Raw genomic sequence first — 23,569 nt, 5'->3', positions numbered from 1 at the left:
GCATTGCTCTTATCGCCCTGGCTGGAGTACAGTGGTGCGATCTCTGCTCACTGCAGCCTCCACCCTCCTGGTTCAAGCGACTCTCCTGCTTCAGCCTCCTTGAGTAGCTGGGATTACAGGCGCCCACCATCACACCCAGCTAATTTTTGTATTTTAGCACAGACGGGGTTTCACCAATTTGAGGCCAGGCTGGTCTCAAATTCCTGACCTCAGGTGATCCACCCGCCTTAGCCTCCCAAAGTGCTAGGATTACAGGCATGTGCCATCACGCCCGGCTAATTTTGGTATATTTAGTAGAGACATGGGGTTTCACCATGTTGGCTAGGCTGGTCTTGAACTCCTGACCTCAGGTGATCCACCCAACTTAGCCTCCCAAAGTGCTGGGATTACAGGCGTGAGTGACCGCACCCGGCCTAATAATGTGGTTTTGATGAGTGGGCAGCACTACTGTTAAGACCCCACCTAATCATAAGTTGTGACTTCAGTAAAACTGGATTGTGTGGATTGAATTTGAATCCCATGTGCAACACTGGACTTCTCATTAAGTATGCTTCACCTGAGTGGCCACATATGGGAATCGCTCTCTAGATAATTTTGGCTCTTATTTTGTTCTGATACCTCCTTTGCAATGAAAGTTGGAGATGAGAAAATCCTAGTGTCAGTGTTTTTGAACATAAAGGTGTTTGCATCATCTGTCTTTCTGTCATTAGGTCCACGCCATCCCTCTGCGCTCCTCCTGGGTCATGACCTGTGCATATGCCCCTTCTGGGAACTATGTGGCCTGTGGTGGCCTGGATAACATTTGCTCCATTTACAATCTGAAAACTCGTGAGGGGAACGTGCGCGTGAGTCGTGAGCTGGCAGGACACACAGGTACCCGTCCTTGTTCATAACCTTCAAGTGACACAAGTTGTTTACCTGGGGTACATTATATGCTTTGGATACTCACTTTTTATCAATCATTTTTTAATTAATTAATTATTTTTTTTTTGAGGTGGAGTCTCCCTCTGTTGCCCAGGCTGGAGTGCAGTGGCGTGATCTCGGCTCACTGCAACCTCCGCCTCCTGGGTTCACGCCATTCTCCTGCCTCAGCCTCCTGAGTAGCTGGGACTACAGGCGCCTGCCACCACACCCGGCTAATTTCTTTCTTGTATTTTTAGTAGAGACGGGGTTTCACCGTGTTAGCCAGGATGGTCTCGATCTCCTAACCTCGTGATCCACCCACCTCAGCCTCCCAAAGTGCTGGGATTACAGGCGTGAGCCACCATGCCCAGCCTTTTTTTTTTTTTTTTAAGATAGAGTCTCATTGTGTCACCCAGGCTGGAGTGCAGCAGCACATTCTTGGCTTACTGCAACCTCTGACTCCTGGGTTCAAGCGATTCTCCTGCCTCAGCCTCCCAAGTAGCTGGGACCACAGGTGTCCGCCACCATGCCCAGCTAATTTTTCTGTTTTTAATAGAGGCGGGGTTTTGTTGTATTGGCCAGGGTGGTCTTGAACTCCTGACCTCGTTATCCGCCTGCCTTAGCCTCCCAAAGTGCTGGGATTATAGGTGTGAGCCGCCGCGCTCGGCCTTATGAATCATTAAATGAGACTGGTTCAAATAAAAGTCACAGTAATGGCCAGAAGTTTTCTGAAAATGAAACTAAAACCAAGCCTGATATGCCTTTACCAGTAAGAAACCTGTGGATTTGCACTGGACATGGTGGCTCATGCCTGTAACTGCAACACTCTGGGAGGCCAAGGTAGGAGGATAGCTTGGAGCCAGGGGTTCGAGACCAGCTGGGGCAACAAAGCTAGACCCCTTCTCTACAAAAAAATGAAAAACAGCCATGTACAGTGGCACACACCTATGGTCCCAGCTCCTCGGGAGGATGGCTCAAGCCTGGGTGGTTGAGGCTGCAGGGAGCTATGCACTCCAGGCTGGGCGAAAGCGAGACCCTGTCTCTGCAAATGAGGCAGAATTAGAGCCTTGTGGCCTTAAGTGCTAGGTAGTCTATTACCTCACCAAGATTTTGTTTACTTGCGACACTAATTCATCATGAAAGGCATACATTTGCTGAAAGAGGATGTCCTATTCTAATATTTTACCTCTCTGGCTATATTATCTGTTCTCAGACATTTTATGCCCCAGTACTTTTTGATCACTCCGCCCACTTCACATGCAGCCAAAGAAATCAGTTCATGGAGTCACTAGTACTACAGTTGACACCCATTAAGCAGTCTGTTAAATAAGTTAATTTTGGCCAGATTACAAGTATAACCTTGTCCTTTGAAAGATAATGCCGCTGCTGTTGTTGATTTCTGTTCTCTGTTCTTTCCTGCCTTCTGCTTACTTTGGAGTTGCCTTCTTCTTAATTTTCCAGCTGCCTAAAGTAGATCTGTAGGCCACTGGTTTGCTTCCTTTTCAAATATAATCACTTAAAGTTTTAAATTTCCCTTTAAATTTCCCTCTAAGCATGGCTTTAGCTGCATCACACACATTTTTTTAATATTGTCTTTTTTTTTTTTTTTAAGATGGAGTCCCGCTCTGTCACCCAGGCTGTAGTACAGTGGTGCAATCTCAGCTCACTGAAACCTCAACCCCCTGGGTTCAAGCGATTCTCCTGCCTCAGCCTCCCGAGTAGATTACAGGCGTGCCACCACCACGCCTGGCCAATTTTTGTATTTTTAGTAGAGATGGGGTTTTGCTGTGTTGGTCAGGCTGGTCTTGAACTCCTGACCGCAAGTGATCTGCCTGCCTCAGCCTCCCAAAGTGCTGAGATTACAGGCTTGAGCCACCACTCCCAGCCTATGTTGTCTTTTAATTATCATTCAATGTGAAATTTTTAATATCCTTGTGAGTGCTTATTTGACTTATGGGTTATTTAGATGTATAATTTTATATATCTGAAGTTTTCTTAGTTATTGTTGATTTCTAATTAGTTGCCATTGTGCTTAAAAACACACTCGGTATCATTTCAGTCCTTTGACATTTGAGGCTTGTTTTTAATGGAGCTGATGGTCTGTCATGGTGGCCGCGCTGTGTGCACTTGGGAATGATGTGTGTTTTTGTTGTATCTGGGCCTCATTTTCTACATACATGTTAATTAGAGCAAGATTTTTGGCATGTTCAAATCTTCTATATCTTTCTATGAAATGCTCATGCAGGGCTGTTAAAATGATGATGGATTTTCTAATCTTCCTGTTAATTCTGTCAATATGTGCTTCAGATATCTTGAGCTCTTTCAGTAGATGCCTTTACGTTTGTTGTCTCTTTGTGATTAATTGACCCTGTGACCCTGCTCTCATGATGAACTGTTCCTTCTCACTCATAATGCTCTTTGTTGGGAACCGCTGCTTTTTCCGATACTAATATAGTCAGCCCTGCCTTCATGGGGGTCCTTTGAGCTTAACTGTGTCTTTGAAAATAGTCCGTTATAGACCTCACATCATTGTTGGGTCTTGGATTTTTCTGCCCGCCTTTGGAATATGCTTTTGCACATTTATATTTCTTACTGTAGCTCTGCTACTTTGCCACCTTTTTGTCCCTTCATTTTTGTTTTTTGGTTGTTCCCTTCTTACCTTCCTTTGAGTTACTTGATTACAGGCCTGAGCCACCACGCCTGGCCTGGGTTACTTGATTTTTTAAGAAATCTATTTTACTCTGTCTGTGGGCTTTGTAGGTAAACTATTTTGCCTGATGTCTTAGTGGCGTCTTTAGGGATTACAGTGTACATTCACAATGTCTCGCGGTCCTCTAGTTACCATGGTCCTAGTTGATAGGAAAGGCAAGGAGCTCGCAGCCACACAGGCCTGCTGTCTGCCCTTCCTCACTCTTGTGGTTTTCATATGCATCACACCTGTGTGTGTTATTAGCTCCATGATGCGTTGTTGTATTCTTTAAACATTCTTAAGAAATTAGGGGTCTTACAATGTGAATAAATATGAAAAGCATGAAATAGGCCGGGCACGGTTGGCTCACGCCTGTAATCCCAGCACTTTGGGAGGCCGAGGCAAGCAGATCACCTGAGGCCAGGAGTTTGAGATCAGCCTGGCCAACATGACAAAACCCCGTGTCTACTAAAAATACAAAAATTAGCCGAGCATGGTGGTATGCACTTGTAGTCCCAGCTGCTCAGGAGGCTGAAGCAGGAGAATCACTTGAACCTGGGAAGCAGAGGTTGCAGTGAGCTGAGATTGCGCCACTGCACTCCAGCCTGGGTGACAGAGTGAGACTCCATCTCAAAGAGAAAAGAATGAAATAAATCTACTCTGCCCTCCAGAGAGAGCTTCCATGTCCAGTGCCCTTCCCGTTCTCCTGCAGAGGTGCCTTCTGCGGGCGTCCTGTCGGCCGGGAGCCCTACCCAGAACGTCATGGTTAATGCAAGTCTCAGGTCTGCTGCTAGCAAAGCACAAAAGCACTTAGTGTTCATTTCTCTAAGATTTATATTTTGCCTTTATTCTTGAAGGGTATTTTTGCTGGATATCTAGAATTATTATGAGTTGACTCTTTTTTTAATTTATTTTTCTTTTTTTTAGCAATCTAAAGATTTGTTTTGGTTTTTAGCAGTTTGCACATAGGTGTCTAGGTGTGATTTTCTTTGCATTTATTGCGCTTTGGCATGTTGAATCTATAAATTTGTCTTTCCCCAAATTTGGGAAGTTTTAGACCATGTCTTCAAATGCGTCCTCTGTCCTGAGTCCCTGCCCCTCTGTGCTGCAATACAAACGCATCTGTGCTGTCCCCGAGGCTCCGGGGGCTGGGGCTTATTCATCACTTTCCCACTTCTTCAGATTTGTTCCTTTTTGTTGTTGTTAGCACCGCTTACTTGCTTTTAACCTTTTTATTTCCATGCAAGTTCATGTACTTGCTACCTCTGATAAAGTAAGGCTATCCAGCAGATTCTTTATGTCAGATATTCCTTCTGCAGTTCTAGAGTTTCTATTGCTTTTATTGAGAAATTTTTTATTTTCCTGCTGAGATTCCCTGTCCTTGTATAATAGCATGTTTTATTTGGCATCCATAAGGAGAGTTTAATAGCTGCCTTTAGAGTTCTTGTGTGCTGATCCCAGCATCTCATCTTCCTGAGGTTGGTCCTTGCGGATCTCTCCTCTGGATTCTGAGTGACATTTTGCTATTTTTTTAGTACATGTAGTAATTTCAAATTGTATTCTGGACATTGTAAATGTTGTGTCATAGAGACTTTGTGTCCGGTTACGTTCTCCAGAACTAACTGATGTTTAGTTGCGTTGTATCAGGCAGTCTGTCTCTGTCTTTCTTGTGTGGCAGCAGCAGAAACCTCTGTTCAGCTTTTCTGCGCTGGCTGCATGCCTGTGCACTTCTGGTGTTGGATATCTGGTCAGCTTGTGTGTAGTTTGGGACTCCCTTTCTGTGGCTTTCTTCTTTGTAGTTGTTATCCTTTCGCTTTCTGGCTGTGGTTGCCCAGTAATCTGTCTACTGGCTCTTGAAGACCTTGGCCACAGGTCTTGTGTGTGAGGCTGTAGCCCTGGGGTTTTCACAGACAGTCCCTTCCTCAGGGAAAGCTCCTTAAGAACAAACCATGCCCTGCCTTTCGTTTCTCCCAGGGGAGACTCTTCCAGTTTCTACCTGCTCTTGTTTTCATGCTTTCAGGTGTTTGGTTTTGTATTTTGTGCAGTGCTTATAGTTGTTTCTGTGAGAAGGTAATGCCTACAATTAGGAGCCCCTGGCCATCGCTGGGAGTCCAGCCAGGCAGCTCACACCGACCCTGTAAACCACACAGCTCTGTCTGATGCAGCACCCTTTTTGGAAAGGTGTTCTCTATGTTCAGCAGTCCCTTCCCATGACCATCAGAGTCTGTGCATCTGTTTCCATTGGTAATCAAAGGTTGCTGGATTTAACACTGACTGTATTTGTCTTTGAAACTAAAGAAAGAAAGCCAAAAATACTCAAGAAAATAAAAAAACTGGTATTAGTAGCAATATTTTAGAAATTTTATTTCCTTCATATTTCATGAAATTTTACTTCTAAGGAGTTGTGTTATTTAAAAAACACACACACATTTGGCCTCTTAAGAGTGTTTGTGAGTCTGGGTGACATAGGGAGACTCCGTCTCTACAAAAAATACAAAAACTAGCCAGATGTGGTGGCATGCACTTGTAGTCCCGGCTACTCGGGAGCCTGAGGCAGGAGAATCACTTGAACCCAGCAGGCAAGGTTGCAGTGAGCCAAGAGCGCACCACTACACTCCAGCCTGGGCAACAAGAGCGAAACTCTGTCTCCAAAAAAAGCTTATTTCCAGCCCTCTGATGCAGTCTCAGATTTTTTTTTTTTTTTTTGAGACGGAGTCTCGCTCTGTCACCCAGGCTGGAGTGCAGTGGCGCGATCTCGGCTCACTGCAGGCTCTGCCCCCCGGGGTTCACGCCAGTCTCCTGCCTCAGCCTCCCGCGTAGCTGGGACTACAGGCGCCTGCCACCTCGCCCGGCTAATTTTTTGTATTTTTAGTAGAGACGGGGTTTCACCGTGTTAGCCAGGATGGTCTCGATCTCCTGACCTTGTGATCCGCCCGCCTCGGCCTCCCAAAGTGCTGGGATTACAGGCGTGAGCCACCGTGCCCGGCCTCCAGTCTCAGATTTTTATCAAAGCAGATCCCTAAGGGCCAATGCAGGGAGACTCCATGCTTGCTCTTAGAGCTTTGTTCTTTGCATACCTCTTGGATAGTGGAGACACGGCGGCCCTTTCCTGGATCATTCTGATCAAGATGGCTACAGATACATAAGCATTGATCAGAAGTCCAGCCCAAGGCCTTCATGATACAGTGTGCACAGCTGTCAGTGACAGAGCCCACTGTGGTGGCCAAAACTTGAGATTTTTAGGCACAGTATCTTCATATAGTGAGAAGCAGAACATTTTCTATATTCATGAAAATAGTGGATTTTTTTCTGACGGGCCTCACAAGCTTGGACACAGAAGGGGATGTATGTTGTCTCCCCGTAAACCCTGCTTTAGGAGCCACAACAGGGCAGCTGGTGACTGGGATGCCTGCTTGAGGCTCACTGTCATCAGCCCCGGCATCTCGGCTGCACTGGTGGGCCTCACAGCCTCACACCATCATAGAGGCACTTGTGGTTCCCGGGCACTCCTCTGTGCACCCCTCTGAGCCTCACTTTCACATCTTCAAGTTACTTCCTCATCTCTTTGATTTTCCTTCTTACTGAACTTGAAGAAAAGACCTCTGCTCCCCATCTCTTGTGCACGCCTCGGTGCAGGGCTGGGCACCTTTCCCTCCAGGTCTAGGCTGAGCCTGTGCCTCACCAGCACAGTCTTATTTTTGCTCCTTGGAGCCGATCCTGGGGCAGCATAGGTTCTCCTGAAACCACCTGTCAGAGGAGGACTAGTGAGGGGACTGGGCGTGGTCATGGCTGACTTCTTGGCATTTGCCCGCCTGCCTTTCAGTGTGTCCTGTGCTCCTCCCTTGGGTGGGGTCTCCTTGCCCCTGCTCCCAACAGGGATGTTCTCCAGGGTGCAGGCAGGAGAACTAAACCTTTCAAAGTGTGTTCATTGTAGAAATTTTGGAAAGGGGGCTGGGTGCGGTGGCTCATGCCTGTAATCTCAGCACTTTGGGAGGCTGAGGCGGGTGGATCACCTGATGTTAGGAGTGCAAGACCAGCCTGCCAACATGGCAAAACCCCATCTCTACTAAAAATACAAAAATTAGCTGGATGTGGGTGGCAGGTGCCTGTAGTCCCAGCTACATGGGAGGCTGAGGCAGGAGAAGTGCTGAACCGGGGAGGTGGAGGTTGCAGTGAGCAGAGATTGCGCCACTGCACTCCAGCCTGGGTGACAGAGCGAGACTCCATCTCAAAAAAAAAAAAAAAAAAAAAAAAAATTTGGAAAGGAACTTTGAATCATCTTCTTTTATGTTGGGGGACCTATAATTCCATCCAGAATTACAGTATTATACAATACGTATGCAGTAGTATTATACAGTATTATATAACTATAGCATTATACTGTCGTTCTGTAACTCAGGAGCTGTAGAGAGTTTCATGGTGTGGTACACTAATTTGTTCCTATTGTCAGACATTTAGGCAGTTCACAGTTTCCCACAATTTATTACAAACATTGCTGCAGCAAACACCATCCTTGTAGATGGATGGTTTCTCAAGCCCATCGTCCTGTTCTTGGGTAAGTTTCCTCACAGGGCTGCGTCTGGCCACGCTTGTGTGTCCGTCTTGGCTTTGCTGTCTTCGGGTCGGCAGCCATGCTGGGTAGAGCAGTGTGTGCACCCATGCTGTGCTCTTCCCAGAGCCTGGTGATCTGCTCCTTTCTAGACTCTAGACTCGCTCTATCCTTGAGACACCTCTGCTGACACCACATGCCCAGGAGCCCATCTTTCTCTTACGCTTCCACTCTCTGCCCTGCTTCTCTTCAAGCCACCCCTTCTCGCCTGGACTTTCACAGCCTTGTCCCTACAGCCAGTGGTCCCTATGAGACACAGGACAGCCCTTCACACCTACTGCCTATATGACCAGACCACTGCGAGGTCCCCAGGTCACGTTTCAGCCTCTGTTTGAGGCACTTGGTGCCACCTTTGTGCCCTTGCACCTCCTCACTGGGTGTACACTTTTGTTCAGGGTCTGTTTTCCCTGCCCCTCTGCAGGCTTCCAGAGGGTGGCAGCATAGGCCCCCGCACCAGGGGAGGAGGGGCGTGTTTTCACCTGAAGTGTCCCCCCACACATACCCAGGGAATTTGTTCAAATTCAATAATAACAGAAATAGTAACTGTCTCCATTTACTGAGAACTTCTTATGTGCACAGACAGCTCTGCTCCTCCCATCCATTCGCCAGTTACATGGGGAGGCTGGGACTCTAAAAGAACTTACAGGAACTTTCACTGCTACTCAGCTGCCATGCTGACAGTGGAGCCCAGGTATTTCTGATTTCAGAGTCTGCAATCTTCACCACTCGTGGCCTCTTGGCCAGAAGGCCCTATGAGGCTTTCCTGGAAGAAGGGGTTAGGCCTGGTCTCTGTGCACAGACTGGGCCTCATGGAGTGTGCTTGCACCCTGGGCACTGCACCACCCATCCTGCTCTCCAGCCTCACTGGACACACCTCACCCCCCAACCTGAACATGCACAGACACCCCATCCTGCTCTCCAGCCGCACTGGACACACCTCACCCCCCAACCTGAACATGCACAGACACTTAGAGTGGCCTCTGGCTAGGCAGAACCATCTAACATAATACATACCTCATAAGAAAAAGTCAAACATCTCATGTAAATTATTGGACACTCCTGAAAATGAAAACATAGAATAATCGTATGGGTATTTGGAGCATGGTTTTCCTACGAAATGCGTGTGTCTTTCAAACCATCATAAAGTCACAAAATTGTAAGAGGCCACGTGTGGCTTATACATTTGGTCATTCCCCTTGTCCTTCATAGTTCCTATCAGCTGATGCTTGTCCACATCATTTTGTCGGCGCGAGAGCTGTGATTTTAGGGTTCATTCTCTGATTCTTGGAGTAAGAAGCTGATGGGTTCTGTGTAGCTTCACTACAGCCCGCACAGGGTAGGACAGAGAGGTCCTTGAGACCTATGAGGTCTTTGAGACCTATGAGGTCATGTTTTTTGTTTTTTGTTTTTTTGAGGCAGAGTCTCACTCTGTTGCCCAGGCTGGAGTGCACCGGCATGAACTTGGCTCACTGCAACCTCTGCTACCTGGGTTCAAGTGATTCTCCTGCCTCAGCCTCTCGAGTAGCTGGGATTACAGACCCAGCGCCCACCACCACAGCTGGCTAATTTTTATATTTTTAGTAGAGACGGGGTGTCACCATGTTAGCCAGGCTGGTCTTGAACTCCTGACCTCAGCCTCCCAAAGTGCTGGGATTACAGTCGTGAGCCGCCGCATCCAGCCAAGGTCATGATTCTTTCATGCAGTAAACTTGGGAGTGCCTCTGTCTGGTCCCCTGTGTGAGATGCAGGCTGTGCTGAGGTCTCCATGACTCTTCTTTCCTGCCCTTCTGTGCTCACATTCAAACAGGCTAAGTGCTACAAGGCTTGGTGGCATGGTCTGGATGGGCATCTGACGGGGTGGGGGTGCTTCCCTGAAGCAAGGGTGAGTGTGAACCAGGAAGCCAGTGGAGGAGGGCTCGGGTGGAGACCCCGGAGCATGACAGCGAGCTGCAGGGCACTACAGGGGCGCCAGGTATGCAGGGCTGTCCTCCTCTGAGCTGGACTTGGGTTCACCTTTGTGGTCCCTAGTGTCCCTGTGGTGTGGCCTCCAGGAAGTATTTGACCACGCGTGCTCTCGTAGGCACATAGTTGATATTTTGAGCTCTGTCATCTATGCATTTTTTTTTCTGTCAGAGCCAGTTTAATAATGTTTGTTGGCCAAGCATGGTGGCTCACGCCTGTAATCCTAGCACTTTGGGAAGCCGAGGCAGGTGGATCACAAGGTCAAGAGATCAAGACCATCCTGACCAACATGGTGAAACCCCGTCTGTACTAAAAATATAAAAAAATAGCTGTGTGTGGTGGCGTGCATCTGTTGTTCCAGCTACTCAGGAGGCTGAGGCAGGAGAATCGCTTGACCTGGGAGGTGGAGGTTGCGGTGAGCCGAGATCGCATCACCGCACTCCAGCCTGGCAACAGCATGAGACTCCATCTCAAAAAAATAGTGATAATAATGTTTGTTATATAAATGCTTTGTTTTCTCTGTAATCTTAAGCTTTCTACATTAAAACCCTCAGTGGGTTTCTTCTTTTTGTGCATTTTATTTTTGTTGTTTGCTGATTCACACAGTGTCACATGACTCCCTGTGGTGTAGTTGGGGGGAAGGCATTTCAGTAAACACTCAAATCTAAACAGGTGTCTCAAGAATCACCAGTGCCACTGGGACCCCTGAATCTTCAGATTAGAGCCAGTCTGTCACCAACCCTGGGCACACACTAACTGGTTTGTTGACCCTATGCTTTTAGTTCCACAGTAAATACCAGAACTGTGATCAATATACAAAAGAAATAATGGTCAACAAAAGTCATTAACAACTTGAACTGCTGGGTTCAAATGATTCTCCTGCCTCACCCTCCCAAGTAGCTGGGATTACAGGTGCCCGCCACCACACCTGACTAATTTTTGTGTTTTTAGTAGAGACCAGTCATGTGTGGATGGATATTGCAGACTGATTTTTTGTTGTGCTTTTCCTCATTTTGAAAGTTGTTTAGGACGGGGCATCTTGGTGTGTCCTGCTCTAGCCTCTGATGCTTCCTTCCCAGTGGGAGTGGGTGGGAATACTCAGAGACACAGAATTGTGCCCACGCTGATGTGGGTGTCACAGCCGCTGTCCCCAAGAAAACAAACCCACCCACACGTATTCACGAGCACCCCCGTGTCTGCAGTGTTGCTGCCATGCCGCTTTCCTGTTGCCTTCGTTATCCCTTCCATGACCTGCGGGCCCTTGCCACCCTGACCCTGTGGCCTCGCCGCCTCCTGCCCTGGCTGGACCCTCTGTTTGGATCCTCCTTCTCTGAGTCCACTCTTGTCCTCCCTCCTCTCCTGGCTCCCATCTTGCGAGGCCGCTACCTTGTCCTCTTCCTTCCCCTAGCACTCCCTTTCCAATGTCCTCTTTCAGTGATTCTCATGCTCTGTCCCCACTGGAGCATGGGCTGTAGGAGAGAGAGCAGGAGGTGTCTGTTTTGTTAAGGCTGTGTTCCAGGTGTCTGGATGATCGCCCTCCTGGGCACTGGAGTCAGCTTCCCCTGAATGAGTAAATAGCTGAGGGGTCCCCAGCCTTTGATGTGTCAAACACTAAAGCAGATGAAAGATGTGTGTGTTTCATGGGTGTGGTTTCTGCTCCTGCCCCCATCACGGAGCTGTGGGTCCCTGTGGGACGTGCTGTCCTGCCTGACCAGGCTCTCACCCTCACCAGCAGTGCGTGTGGACCTTCTGCTGTGTGCACAGATGGGAACAAAAGTTCACTAGCACGGTGCTGGTCTTACCTTAGACATAGAGCTTCCACCCGGCCGATGTGTTTCTCTATGTATGAGGCTGGATGCAAGGCCTGCTGGATTCAGCTCATCACTTAGGCCTGTTCTTTGCCAGGTTACCTGTCCTGCTGCCGATTCCTGGATGACAATCAGATCGTCACCAGCTCTGGAGACACCACATGGTAAGTACCTGACCCGGGGCAGGCAGTGCCTTGAGAACCCCACAGCCCCTGGCACATTCCTCTGTGAACATGGAGGAAATAAGGTTCTTGACATAATACTAGGCCATCTGTAATTTAAGTGGCCTTAAGATTTAAAACACATAGTAGCAATGTGTGAATTCATTATACTTTTTTTTTTTTTTTTTTTTTTGAGATGGAGTTTTGCTCTTGTCACCCAGGCTGGAGTACAATGGCTCAGTCTTGGCTCTGCGACCTCCGCCTGCCGGGTTCAAATGATTCTCCTGCCTCATCCTCCTGAGTAGCTGGGATTACAGGCACCCGCCACCACACCTGACTAATTTTTGTATTTTTAGTAGAGACCAGGTTTCACCACATTGGTCAGGCTGGTCCTGAACTCCTGACCTCAGGTGACCTGCCCACCTTGGCCTCCCAAAGTGCTGGGATTACAGGCGTGAGCCTCCATGCCCTGCCTCATTATACTTCTAATAAATTTACGAAGTTTAATTTTCAGCAGCTAAGAACTGAAGTATACATTTTTCTTTTTTTTTTTTTTTTGAGACAGAGTCTCTCTCTGTCTCCAGGCTGGAGTGCACTGGCGTGATCTCGGCTCATTGCAACCTCCGCCTCCCGGGTTCAAGCAATTATCCTCTCTCAGCCTCCCGAGTAGCTGGGAACTACAGGTGCACGCCACCACACCCAGCTAATTTTTGTATTTTCAGTAGAGACGGGATTTCACCATGTTGGCCAGGATGGTCTCTATCTGTTGACCTCGTGATCCGCCTGCGTCAGCCTCCGAAAGTGCTGGGATTACAGGCGTGAGCCACCATGCCTGGCCAACATAGATATTTTAACTACAATCAGGCTCAAAGTACCTGCTCTTCTTTTTTTTTCCCCTCTATATATTTGTACCTCCTTAGGTGATGATAGGTGGCAGTAGGGTGGGTTTTGATTGTCCCTTTCTGATAGCACCATGTCACTGTGAACAATGAGCACAGACTAAAAATAACAGACGTCACAATTCAAGTGATTCCATCAGACTTCATTTTTAGCGTTTTCACCTTACAGGTGAACGGAAGCCCACTTAAATGCTAGAATTTTTTCATTTGTGGCATCAAAGTACTAAATTAAATGTCCAGATAGTTATTTTATGAGAGTCATTTTAGACTTCAGCTGGCCATGTGAGTTTTTCTGGTCTTCTGAGGCATGATTTCATTTGGTGGCAGGAGCTGTGCCCAGCCCAGGGCACCGACCCCTAGTCACACAGTTGGTGGGGTTCACCGAGACATGGGCCCCTAACCAACTTGTCAGCAAAGCACCTGCGGTATTACAAGGTGTCCTCGTTGTATAAATTTCATAGATTTACAAAAGATTTGTCACGTAGATTGTCAATCTTGAGAAGACTTTATTTATTAGAAGATATTTTTAAAGCGCTTCTGTTCATTAATCATTTTTTTTCAGACTCTTTTACGTATCTATCTTCCCTTCTGCAGTCAGTCCCTCAGGCGCTAGAGAGGAGGCTCCCTGTGCAGTGTCTGTTGAGATTGGCTAATTGGATTTGCATTGCCAGGCCCAGCCAGGCTTTCCTCTGAGGCTGACATGAACGGACAGTGCTCTCTGGTGTTGCCTTCCATGGGTCAAGGCACAGGAGAATAGTATGTTGGTGGGCATGTGACCCTCAGAGCTGTCCTTACACCTAAGCCAGGCTTCTGCTCTGTGCAGGGCTCTGTCAGCGTCTCACCTTTTGACAGCTTGTTAAGCAGAAACATGACAGAATACCAGGTATGGCCGGGCGCGGTGGCTCATGCCTGTAATCCCAGCACTTTGGGAGGCCGAGGCGGGCGGATCACCTGAGGTCGGGAGTTCGAGACTAGCCTGACCAGTATGGAGAAACCCCATCTCTACTAAAAATACAAAAAAAATTAGCCGGGCATGGTGGTGCATGCCTGTAATCCCAGCTACTGGAGAGGCTGAGGCAGGAGAATCGCTTGAACTCGGGAGGCGGAGGTTGTAGTGAGCCAAGAAAGTGCCATTGCACTCCAGCCTGGGCAACAAGAGTGAAATTCAGTCTCCCAAAAAAAAGAAAAAAAAAAAAGAATACCAGGTGTGATCACTGAGAACTCAGCTGCTCTCCTGTTTGTGATTCCAGGAAAGGGCAGGAGGACCTCAGAATTGCTGCGAGCCATTTGTTTACCTGGCATTGGCCTTCTCCTGCCCGCCTTTTCTAAGACCCTGTGGAGGGGAGGCCAAGGGAGGGCACAGAGGGAGCAGCCACAGATAGAGTCGCATCCCCCTCCGCCATCCAGGGCCTCCACATAGCTTTCTGCCACCCCTTCCATGTCCATCCATGACCAAAGAAGAGGCACAGCCTCAGTGTTGCTGCTTGGAAAGTGCCCCCGGCTCCGTTTGCTGGCATTTGAGTTGAGGTAGCGATCCCGTCATTCTGAAGCCCAGGCCCTGTGCTCATCTCTGTATAATTTTGCTTGCTTTGCTTTGTTTCCCTTCCAAAGTTGTATTACATTTAAATTTGTCTTTAAACAATTTACGTTTTTAAAGTAACAGTGCAGAGGCTTACTGTGGCCCTGGGTGGTTTGAAGGACAGACTGTCACATGACTAGCCACCCGAGAAGTTGAGGCTGATGTCCCCTTGTCATTCGCTCCTGCTCCAGTGCCCTGTGGGACATTGAGACCGGCCAGCAGACGACCACGTTTACCGGACACACTGGAGATGTCATGAGCCTTTCTCTTGCTCCTGACACCAGACTGTTCGTCTCTGGTGCTTGTGATGCTTCAGCCAAACTCTGGGATGTGCGAGAAGGCATGTGCCGGCAGACCTTCACTGGCCACGAGTCTGACATCAATGCCATTTGCGTGAGTCTGGGTGAAGGTTGTGGGGTCGGGGCCTCTGCCGTCTCTGCTAGCCGTTCAGATTGCTCAATTTTAAACTTTTCTGGATTAGATGTTCTCCTTTCTGATCCTTATACAACCTCATCCACAGATGGGGATACAGAAAACTCCCGATGGGAAACTTCTCTGTGTTGACCGCTTGTCTCACAGATACTCACAGGGTGTCTGTTTTGTGCCAGTCCCCGTTCCCGCCTCTACAGCTGAGCAGTGGTTGGGATCCTGGAGGGGAAAGACAGTAAGATAACTCAGGCCACCAGTTACTGGTTACAGAGCCTTACTGGTCAGGGGCACAGCTAACCAGGGAACCTGCCCTCCTGTTTAGGACGCGGATGGCTAGGCAGTGTTTCCAGCCCCTGGCCTTGTGAGGAAATTTGGAAGGACGTATCTGTTGGTTGGATAGAGCTCTGTTGCAGTCCTGACCACTGCCTTGGTCAGCCCGCTTCCATCCTTCCTCCATGAGATTAGCCCTGATGGCTGGCAGCTACAGCAACATGCACACCTGTCAGTGATGACTACTTTCTCACTATCCTTTGGAATACATCTACTCTTTGGGGACAGTAATCACAGTGTCCAAGATCACAGTGTTTGTGTGCCCCCCCAGTGCAAATCCCGTCCCATCCCAGTCCCCTGTAGTTCCTGCCCCCTCCCCCCCCCCTTTTTTTTTTTTTTTTTTTTTTGAGACAGAGTTTTGCTCTTTTTGCCCAGGCTGGAGTGCAATGGTGCAATCTTGGCTCACCGCAACCTCCGCCGCCTCCCGGTTTCAAGCGATTCTCCTGCCTCAGCCTCTCGAGTAGCTGGGATTACAGGCACACGCCACCACGCCCAGCTAATTTTGTATTCTTAATAGAGACGGGGTTTCTCTATGTTGGTCAGGCTGGTCTCAAACTCCCAATCTCAGGTGATCCACCCGCCTCAGCCTCCCAAAGTACTGGGATTACAGGTGTGAGCCACTGCACCCAGCCCATCCCTCTGTTCTTACCAGAGCACAGTCTTGCTGTTCTTTGCCTGCTGTGTTCTCTGCAGCCCTACCATTGAGCAATCCATATTCCCAATGCTTCTTTCTGAGCGTTTACATGATGTCTTGATTTGCTTTCTCTTTCCAGTTCTTTCCAAATGGCAATGCATTTGCCACTGGCTCAGATGACGCCACCTGCAGGCTGTTTGACCTTCGTGCTGACCAGGAGCTCATGACTTACTCCCATGACAACATCATCTGCGGGATCACCTCTGTCTCCTTCTCCAAGAGCGGGCGCCTCCTCCTTGCTGGGTACGACGACTTCAACTGCAACGTCTGGGACGCACTCAAAGCCGACCGGGCAGGTACGTGGCCATGGGGCCTTTTTGTCTCTTCTGGACATTTACGTGGTATCTTTAGGGCAAACACAGAGTGGTTGCATAAGCTGCAGTGTTTTAGTATCGGTGGGACTGTGGCATGGCATAGCAGGAGTGATAGTCGCAAACTGATGGCCCAGCTCTGACCCTCCAGGCAAGTGGACTCTGAGGAGCACCAGCAGATCTTCCCACGTGCGCAGGGGAGGGCTCTGGGGAGGGTCAGTGGGCAGGAGAGGGTCAGCTGTGCAGGCTCCAAGGCCCAGCCCCATGCTTTCCTCTCTGAACTCTGCTTCAGGGGGAGGAGTTCCATGCAGGGACACCTCTGGGTGCCATTACAGTTAACATATCAAAGGCAAGCGTGTTATTGCCAGGTGTATTAAAATACTAGATGTACAAAAGATGAGGCTTCCTTACTAAAAATGGTCATTTGGGCATTTGAATTTGAGAACTGTTGACACTTAACAGACTTAGATTCATTCGTCTCAGTACCTGGGAGGACAGAAGAAGGGAGTATGACTCCAGGTCTTGGCCCTTACTGGGGCTTCCTGCTTCCGGATGGGTGCCGCTTCCACCTCCTGGTTAAACACCCTTCTTTTTCTCCCCAGCCTGGGGGGACCAAAGTGGAGGCATTTCCGGCCAAGTCTCACAGTCACAGTGCTGTTGTAGGGCGGTGGAAGCTAGCCCAGGCCTTGGCAGAGCACACGCTGGCCCCTGTGCTCAGCTGTGTGGTGGCTGCAGGAGGTGGAGGAGGGTGGCTGAAATGGGCCTTCAGATCCCCCTGGGAGGAAGTGGAGCTTCTGGCTGGTGATGATTCAAGCCAAGGTTATTGGGAGTGTTGACAGAAGGCTCCCTCACCATGTGACAGTGACAGTGCCAGTGGTCTCAGCCACCATCGCTACTCCTGTGTTCTGTGCCTTGTGCTGGGCTCTAGGGATCACAGACGAAGGAAAAACAGCTCATGCCTCTAAGCTCCTGTGTTATAGATTGCTTTGAGATTGGGATGGTTTTGAAATTTTTTTTTTTTTTTGAGATGGAGTCTCACTCTGTCGCACAGGCTGGAGAGCACTGGCACGATCTCGGCTCACTGCAAGCTCCGCCTCCCGGGTTCAAATTATTCTCCTACCCCAGCCTCCCGAGTAGCTGGGACTACGGCCCGCACCACCACGCCCTGCTAGTTTTTGTATTTTTAGTAGGAACGGGGTTTCACCATATTGGCCAGGCTGATCTCAAAGTCCTGACCTCATGATCTGCCTGCCTCAGCCTTCCTAAGTGCTGGGATTACAGGCCTGAGCCACTGCACCTCATGATGTTTTGATTTTTTTTATAGTGGCCTTTGCTTCTTTTTTTAAGTTTTATAAGTGAGTGCTGAGAAGTCAATGCCAGGGGCTCTGGATTTATTATTGATTGCGTGTGTGTGCATGCCTTTGAATTTTAACAAGGCTGGCCATATGCTGCAGTTTAATTCCCCACGTGGATGCAACTTTCCCTCCCTTCCTGGCCATGGGAGACTCTGGGTCTTGTCCCATGAGAGATGCACCATCCGCCCTCGTCACAACATGGCACACAGGTGAGATCAATGCCTCTGGGCTTTGGTGTGATTCTGCTGTTGTTTGCTCCCAGGTGTCTTGGCTGGGCATGACAACCGCGTCAGCTGCCTGGGTGTGACTGACGATGGCATGGCTGTGGCGACAGGGTCCTGGGATAGCTTCCTCAAGATCTGGAACTAACGCCAGTAGGTAATGCAGCAGCCCAAATGCCCTTCTCTGAGGAGAACTGTGCGTGTTTCTCATAGAACGTGTGAAGTTGTCATTAACGGTTTCTAGATAAATGTTGATGTAGCATTGATTTGGAATTGTGTTGTGGGAAACGTTTACAGAAAGCTGAAGTCACGTGCCCTCAGCTGCAGACACGCATGCAGTGGTGGGAAGAGCAGTGACCTGACTGTGCGTCTGCACTTAGATTCTCTGCCTCTTTTCACATTTCTTTAAACTCTGTTTAAAACAGCATGTGGATGCCATGGAGACTGGAAGACCATTCCAACTTGGACGCGTTACCATGAAAGCATATCCTATCCAACCGTACTAACGTGGACACCCTACGCCTCCCCTCAGAACTTCAAAAGGGCAAGATCTTTTTTCCTTCACTTATTGCTGAAACCAAGAGCACAATTCCCATTAAGAGAAGGATCTCTGTGCTGTAAACTAAAACAAATTGTGCATTCCTTCCGGGGCCATCGTCTTTGTTTTTTTTTTGTCTTGAATGAATTTTAAAAGGAAATATATAATAAAAATGTTAACCAGAAGGTAAACTTGAGTGTAATTGTCAGACAGACACACCTCTCCACTAGTTTATTTGAATTTTAGACCAGTGACCCTGTTTTGTGGCATTCACGCAAAACACGCTGAGGGCTTTGTTCATCTGGTCATCGTGTCCAAATTTCAGTCATGTTTGTAGCAAGATTTTGGAAGCATTCATATTTCCTTTTTAAAATGTATTCCTTTGTGTTCAACAGTTAATCAAAACCAGAGAGTCTAGGGCAGCCTCTCTGACGTTGTCAATGATGTAAATTCAGTCCCTGGTTTTTAATTTTCTGTCTAGTGTCACAGATCATTGTTGCACACAAACATGGCATAGAAAAGAACATGTTCAGAAGCCATGGGGCCAAGCACATGCGGGGACGGTCTCAAATGCGTGATCAGAGAATCCTTCACCTTTGCTGAAAAGTGAGCTCAGATCCAGCACCATGTTCCTCCTGACCCATCCTGTCTGTCTTCTCAGTTGAGTTTTTAATCTCACTTTGGGTTTCCTTTGTGAAGTTGGAGGGAAGTTTATAATAGCCTAACACTACCCCACCCCCAACTAGGAGGAACCTCTGTTTTCAAGAGAGATGCCTGTCCTGTGCTTGGATAGTCAGTCAATTATTCGTGTATGAAACAATGTACAAATCAATGTTTTGAAAATAATGATCTCAGACTTTCTAAGTTAAATTTTAAAAATTTTGATTGTTTGCCATATTGGGTGGGTTTACTCTTAGAATCGCATGCTGTAGAAATGCTCAAAAGTGCATATAGGACTCAGTCCTTAGGTGTTCTTTTTCTTTTAAGAAATAACCTCTTACAGTTGTAACCATTGCGGCTCTGTCCACTTCTCGTTGCTGCTCTGTGGCACATATCGGAAGCAGTACAGCGCGCGGCTCTACACGCTTGGGTAGTGGGATAAGTCACTGTTTTCTTTATTTCTTAAAAAAAAAAAAAAAAAAGTTCTGTTGCAAACGACTGCTGTTGGATTCTGAGGGTGGGGAGGGAGAGAGGGAGGGAGAGGGAGTGAAGAGCCTGCCCTCCTATATGGATTCTTCAGGGCCCTCCGCGTCTGAGGTGGCTCATTCCCATCACACACAGATTGTCCTGGTGTTCATTTCAAGGCCAGTGTTCAGCAGCAGCGTTTGGAAAGCAGGTTCTGTGGGACCCCCCCGCCCCGCCCCCCGCACTCCTTCATAGCAGCAGTAGTGGCTTCTCCATCCTGTTTTCTGCAACATTCTATACAAAACTGTGCTGTGACCTTGCGGTAGGCCTGGATCTGGCAAAGAGAATACAAATGAAACCCCTTCTTTCTCTTTCCGTCCAACAACTCTGTAGAGCTCTCTGCACCCTTACCCCTTTCCACCTTTTGTATTTAATTTTAAAGTCAGTGTACTGCAAGGAAGCTGGATGCAAGATAGATACTATATTAAACTGTACTGTTATTTAAGATGTAATAAAGCAGTTTGACATGAGGGACTTTGGTGTGGTGATTATTTACGGGTCCATTTCCAGTTTGTGACACGCCCACTTCCCTAGGCTGTCCCTGTTGCTGTGAGGTCTGACGGGTCTGCTCATGCCAGGCAGTGCCGTGGCCGCCACCACGTCATAGAATCTATGAGTGGCACATTGGCTTCTCGGAGGGGTTCCTGGGAAGGTCCACCTCACAGGCCAGCAGAGCAGGGAGGTCCACCTGCCATTCCCTAGAGCCCTCCCCAGGCATAGGCCTTGCCCACAGCACCGTGGGAGTCTCCACAGGCGGCTGCCTTGCCTTTCTCCTCTGCCGTTTCCCTCCCTTAGAATGTCTGAGGATGTTACTCCAGAGACTAGCTTTCCTTGGGACTGAACTGAGTGTTCCTCTTGGTCTGAATATAAAGAACTGCATCTAGTAAGAAAAAAATGAGTACTGGCCATGGTAGTGTGGAAAACCACGACTGCATATGTCCCACATAGCCGCTCCTAGGCTCCGGAACCATCCACTTCCCTGCTTTCCAAACTGGTGATTTTTTAAAAATCTTAAATAGGCAATACAAAATTAGCTGGGCATGGTGGCACACGCCTGTAATCCCAGCTACTCTGGAGGCTGAGGCAGGAGAATGGCATGAACCTGGGAAGGCAGAGTTTGCAGTGAGCCAAGATTGCACCACTGTACTGCAGCCTGGATGAGAGAGCAAGGACTCCCTCTAAAAAAAAAAAAAAAAAAGGTAACTTTAATTCCCGTGGCTCCAGCAGCTGAAACTTTTTTTTTTTTCTTCCTTGAGGTGGAGTCTCGCTCTGTGGCCCAGGCTGGAGTGCAGTGGCGCTATCTCAGCTCACTGCAACTTCTGCCTTCTGGGTTCAAGTGATTCTGCCTCAGCCTCCCAAGTAGCTGGGATTACAGGCGCGTACCACGACACCCCGCTAATTTTTTTTTTTTTTTGAGACAGAGTTTTGCTCTTTTTTGCCCAGGCTGGAGTGCAATGGCAGGATCTCAGCTCACTGCAAACTCCCCCTCCCAGGTTCAAGCGATTCTCCTGCCTCAGCCTCCTAAGTAGCTGGGATTACAGGCACCTGCTACCATGCCCAGCTAATTTTTTGTATTTTTAGTAGAGACAGGGTTTCACCTGTTGGCCAGGATGGTCTCGATCTCTTGACCTCGTGATCCACCCACCTCAGCCTCCCAAAGTGCTGGGATTACAGGTGTGAGCCACCGCGCCTGGCCTAGATGCCTGGCTAATTTTTTGTTTTTTTTTTTTGTTTTTTGAGATGGAGTCTCGCTCTGTCGCCCAGGCTGGAGTGCAGTGGCACGATCTTGGCTCACTGCAAGCTCCGCCTCCTGGGTTCACGCCATTCTTCTGGCTCAGCCTCCTGAGTAGCTGGGTCTACAGGTGCCTGCCACCACACCCAGCTAATTTTTAGTAGAGACGGGGTTTCACCGTGTTAGCCAGGCTGGTCTCGATTTCCTGACCTTGTTATCCGCCCTCCTCAGCCTCCCAAAGTGCTGGGATTACAGGCTGAGCCACCACGCCCAGCCAAACTTTTTCCTAGTAAGTGAAGAAGGCTCTCAGCAGAAAGTACCTGTAGGCCCCCTCCTCCCCTGAGCACCAGAAAGCCCAGCAGCCCCTCCTCTAGGCTGGCAGTCCCTGGGAGGAGAGGCTCCCATAGGGCACTTGGGATTCACGGAGCAGGGCCCAGCCACCTTTGTTGCTCCAGGCAGGGTGCTGGGTGTGTTTCTGACGCAACCAAGGGTGCCCATCTGCCACCATTGCAAGTGACAGTATGGCACTGTCTCCCTGGTGGGGCGACCTGGTACTGTTTTAGGCTGCTGAAGTGGGTGTGATTGGCAGGCTGAATGGGGTGGGCTTGCCTGCTTCATCATCCCCCACTTTTCCCTGAAATAAATCAGTTCTTCATAGACATGCAAGTTCTTTGCAAGCCCTAACCCTGCCAGCTGTCTTACAAAAACCCCATTTAAAATCGCTAGAGAGTTGAACTTGTCTTGGAGGCGTCAAAAGAAAAAAAAAATTAAAAATTAAATGCAGAGAGTACCTGAGGCTCTTTCCCTGCTGGCAGTTCCTGGGAGGGAGGGGATCCAGCAGCCGGGAGGCAGGGCGCCGGCCTGCAGTGGCCTATCTTGGTCCCTGCCCAGAGTAAAGGCCGAGCATCTCAGCAGGGCTGCCACACCCCCAACTCCACTTCCTCCCTTTGGGGATTCCTGTTGGCTTCTGTGTCCTAGCCTGGCACCCAGCAGACTGACGGAGCTGGCATGTGGGACCTGGGACCCTCTGGTGCCCGTTCCCCTTGGCTTTGGCCTGGAAGAGCCAGAGCTGAGGGGGGGCCCCTCCCTCGGGCGGCCTGCCTGTCCTTTGGCGAGCACGGAGGCCACTGCCCCACTTTCTTAGCAAAACAGGAAATGAAAACGGGCGCCAACAACGTGCACGTGGACAGCGGCACTGACTAAGGCAGTGTGGAAAGAGGAGGATAATTCCACACTGGCTGAGTGACCTGCAATCATTTTCAAACTGTAGATTGCATCAGCCCAGCCACTGCAGGAGCAGCGCCCTTTGTCGCCAGCAGCCCCGCGGTGTGGGGGCCCCTGGCGCGCTTCCTGTGTCCGGGTCACCTGGCTCAGCCCCGCATGCGCGGGCGCACCTGTCGCAGGTGGACACAGGCAGTGGAGTGACCTGCAGCTTGCTCCGGCTGTGGGCTGTTCCTGCAGGGCCTCGGACCTCCTTTGACCAAGCGGCGCGGCCCTGTGCTCCATGTCCCAAGGATGGAGGTTCCCCACCTCAATTTTACTGTAGCACGTGGCACGCACGTTCACACTTGAGCAGAAGGTTTCCATTCTGTCCCCTCCGTGTCACGCACCTAGCAGAGGCTGGCCCTCAGCAGGATGCGCGGGGAGGCGCGCTCTGCCCACGCGTAACGGGGACACTTCAGCGGCCTGGCGCGGCGCCCCGCCCCCAGCCGGCCCTGGGAGCCTGAGTGACTGGGGCCAATAGAAGGGCCGGCCCACAACCGAGGCCTCCCGGGAAAGGCCGCCCCGGCCCCTCCCACTACTCTCTGGCCTCGCCCTGTCCCCTATTCCCACCCCCCAGCTCCCTTTCCTCGCTGGGTGACCTTGAGCAAGTTACTTGGCCTCTCTGTGCCTCTGGCTCCCGCGTTAAAAATGTGGACAATAAACGTACCAGGCTGTGGCCGGGCGCTGTGGCTCACGCCTGTAATCCCAACACTTTGGGAAGCCGAGGTGGACGGATTGCCTGAGATCAGGAGTTGAAGACCAGCCTGGCCAACATGATGAAACCCCGTCTCTGCTAAAAATACAAAAAATGAGCCGGGTTCAGTGGTGTGCGCCTGTAATTCCAGCTACTCTGGAGGCTGAGTCAGGAGAATCGCTTGAACCCCGGAGGCGGAGCTTGCAG

At 49.4% G+C, this 23,569-nt stretch overlaps 1 protein-coding gene across 4 annotated transcripts in view; it reads left to right on the top strand.

Moving 5' to 3' along the window:
• GNB1 (G protein subunit beta 1) overlaps positions 1–20,143 on the top strand; it is a 107,110-nt gene extending 86,967 nt beyond the window's left edge. For all 4 annotated transcript variants that reach the window (XM_030805135.1, XM_030805132.1, XM_030805133.1 and 1 more), the window contains 6 exons: positions 711–873; positions 12,069–12,135; positions 14,802–15,003; positions 16,143–16,359; positions 17,992–18,107; positions 18,376–20,143. In XM_030805135.1, coding sequence (XP_030660995.1) covers positions 711–873; positions 12,069–12,135; positions 14,802–15,003; positions 16,143–16,359; positions 17,992–18,098 — 756 coding nt within the window. In that variant the 3' untranslated portion in view covers positions 18,099–18,107; positions 18,376–20,143. The remainder of the gene's footprint in view (positions 1–710; positions 874–12,068; positions 12,136–14,801; positions 15,004–16,142; positions 16,360–17,991; positions 18,108–18,375) is intronic.
• Positions 20,144–23,569: the final 3,426 nt, after the last annotated feature.

The sequence above is a fragment of the Nomascus leucogenys genome, chromosome 24 (assembly GCF_006542625.1).
Source record: "Nomascus leucogenys isolate Asia chromosome 24, Asia_NLE_v1, whole genome shotgun sequence".
NCBI classification, from domain to species: domain Eukaryota; kingdom Metazoa; phylum Chordata; class Mammalia; order Primates; family Hylobatidae; genus Nomascus; species Nomascus leucogenys.
Note: the sequence above shows the minus strand (reverse complement) of the source record. Positions and strands in the feature narration are given on the sequence as shown.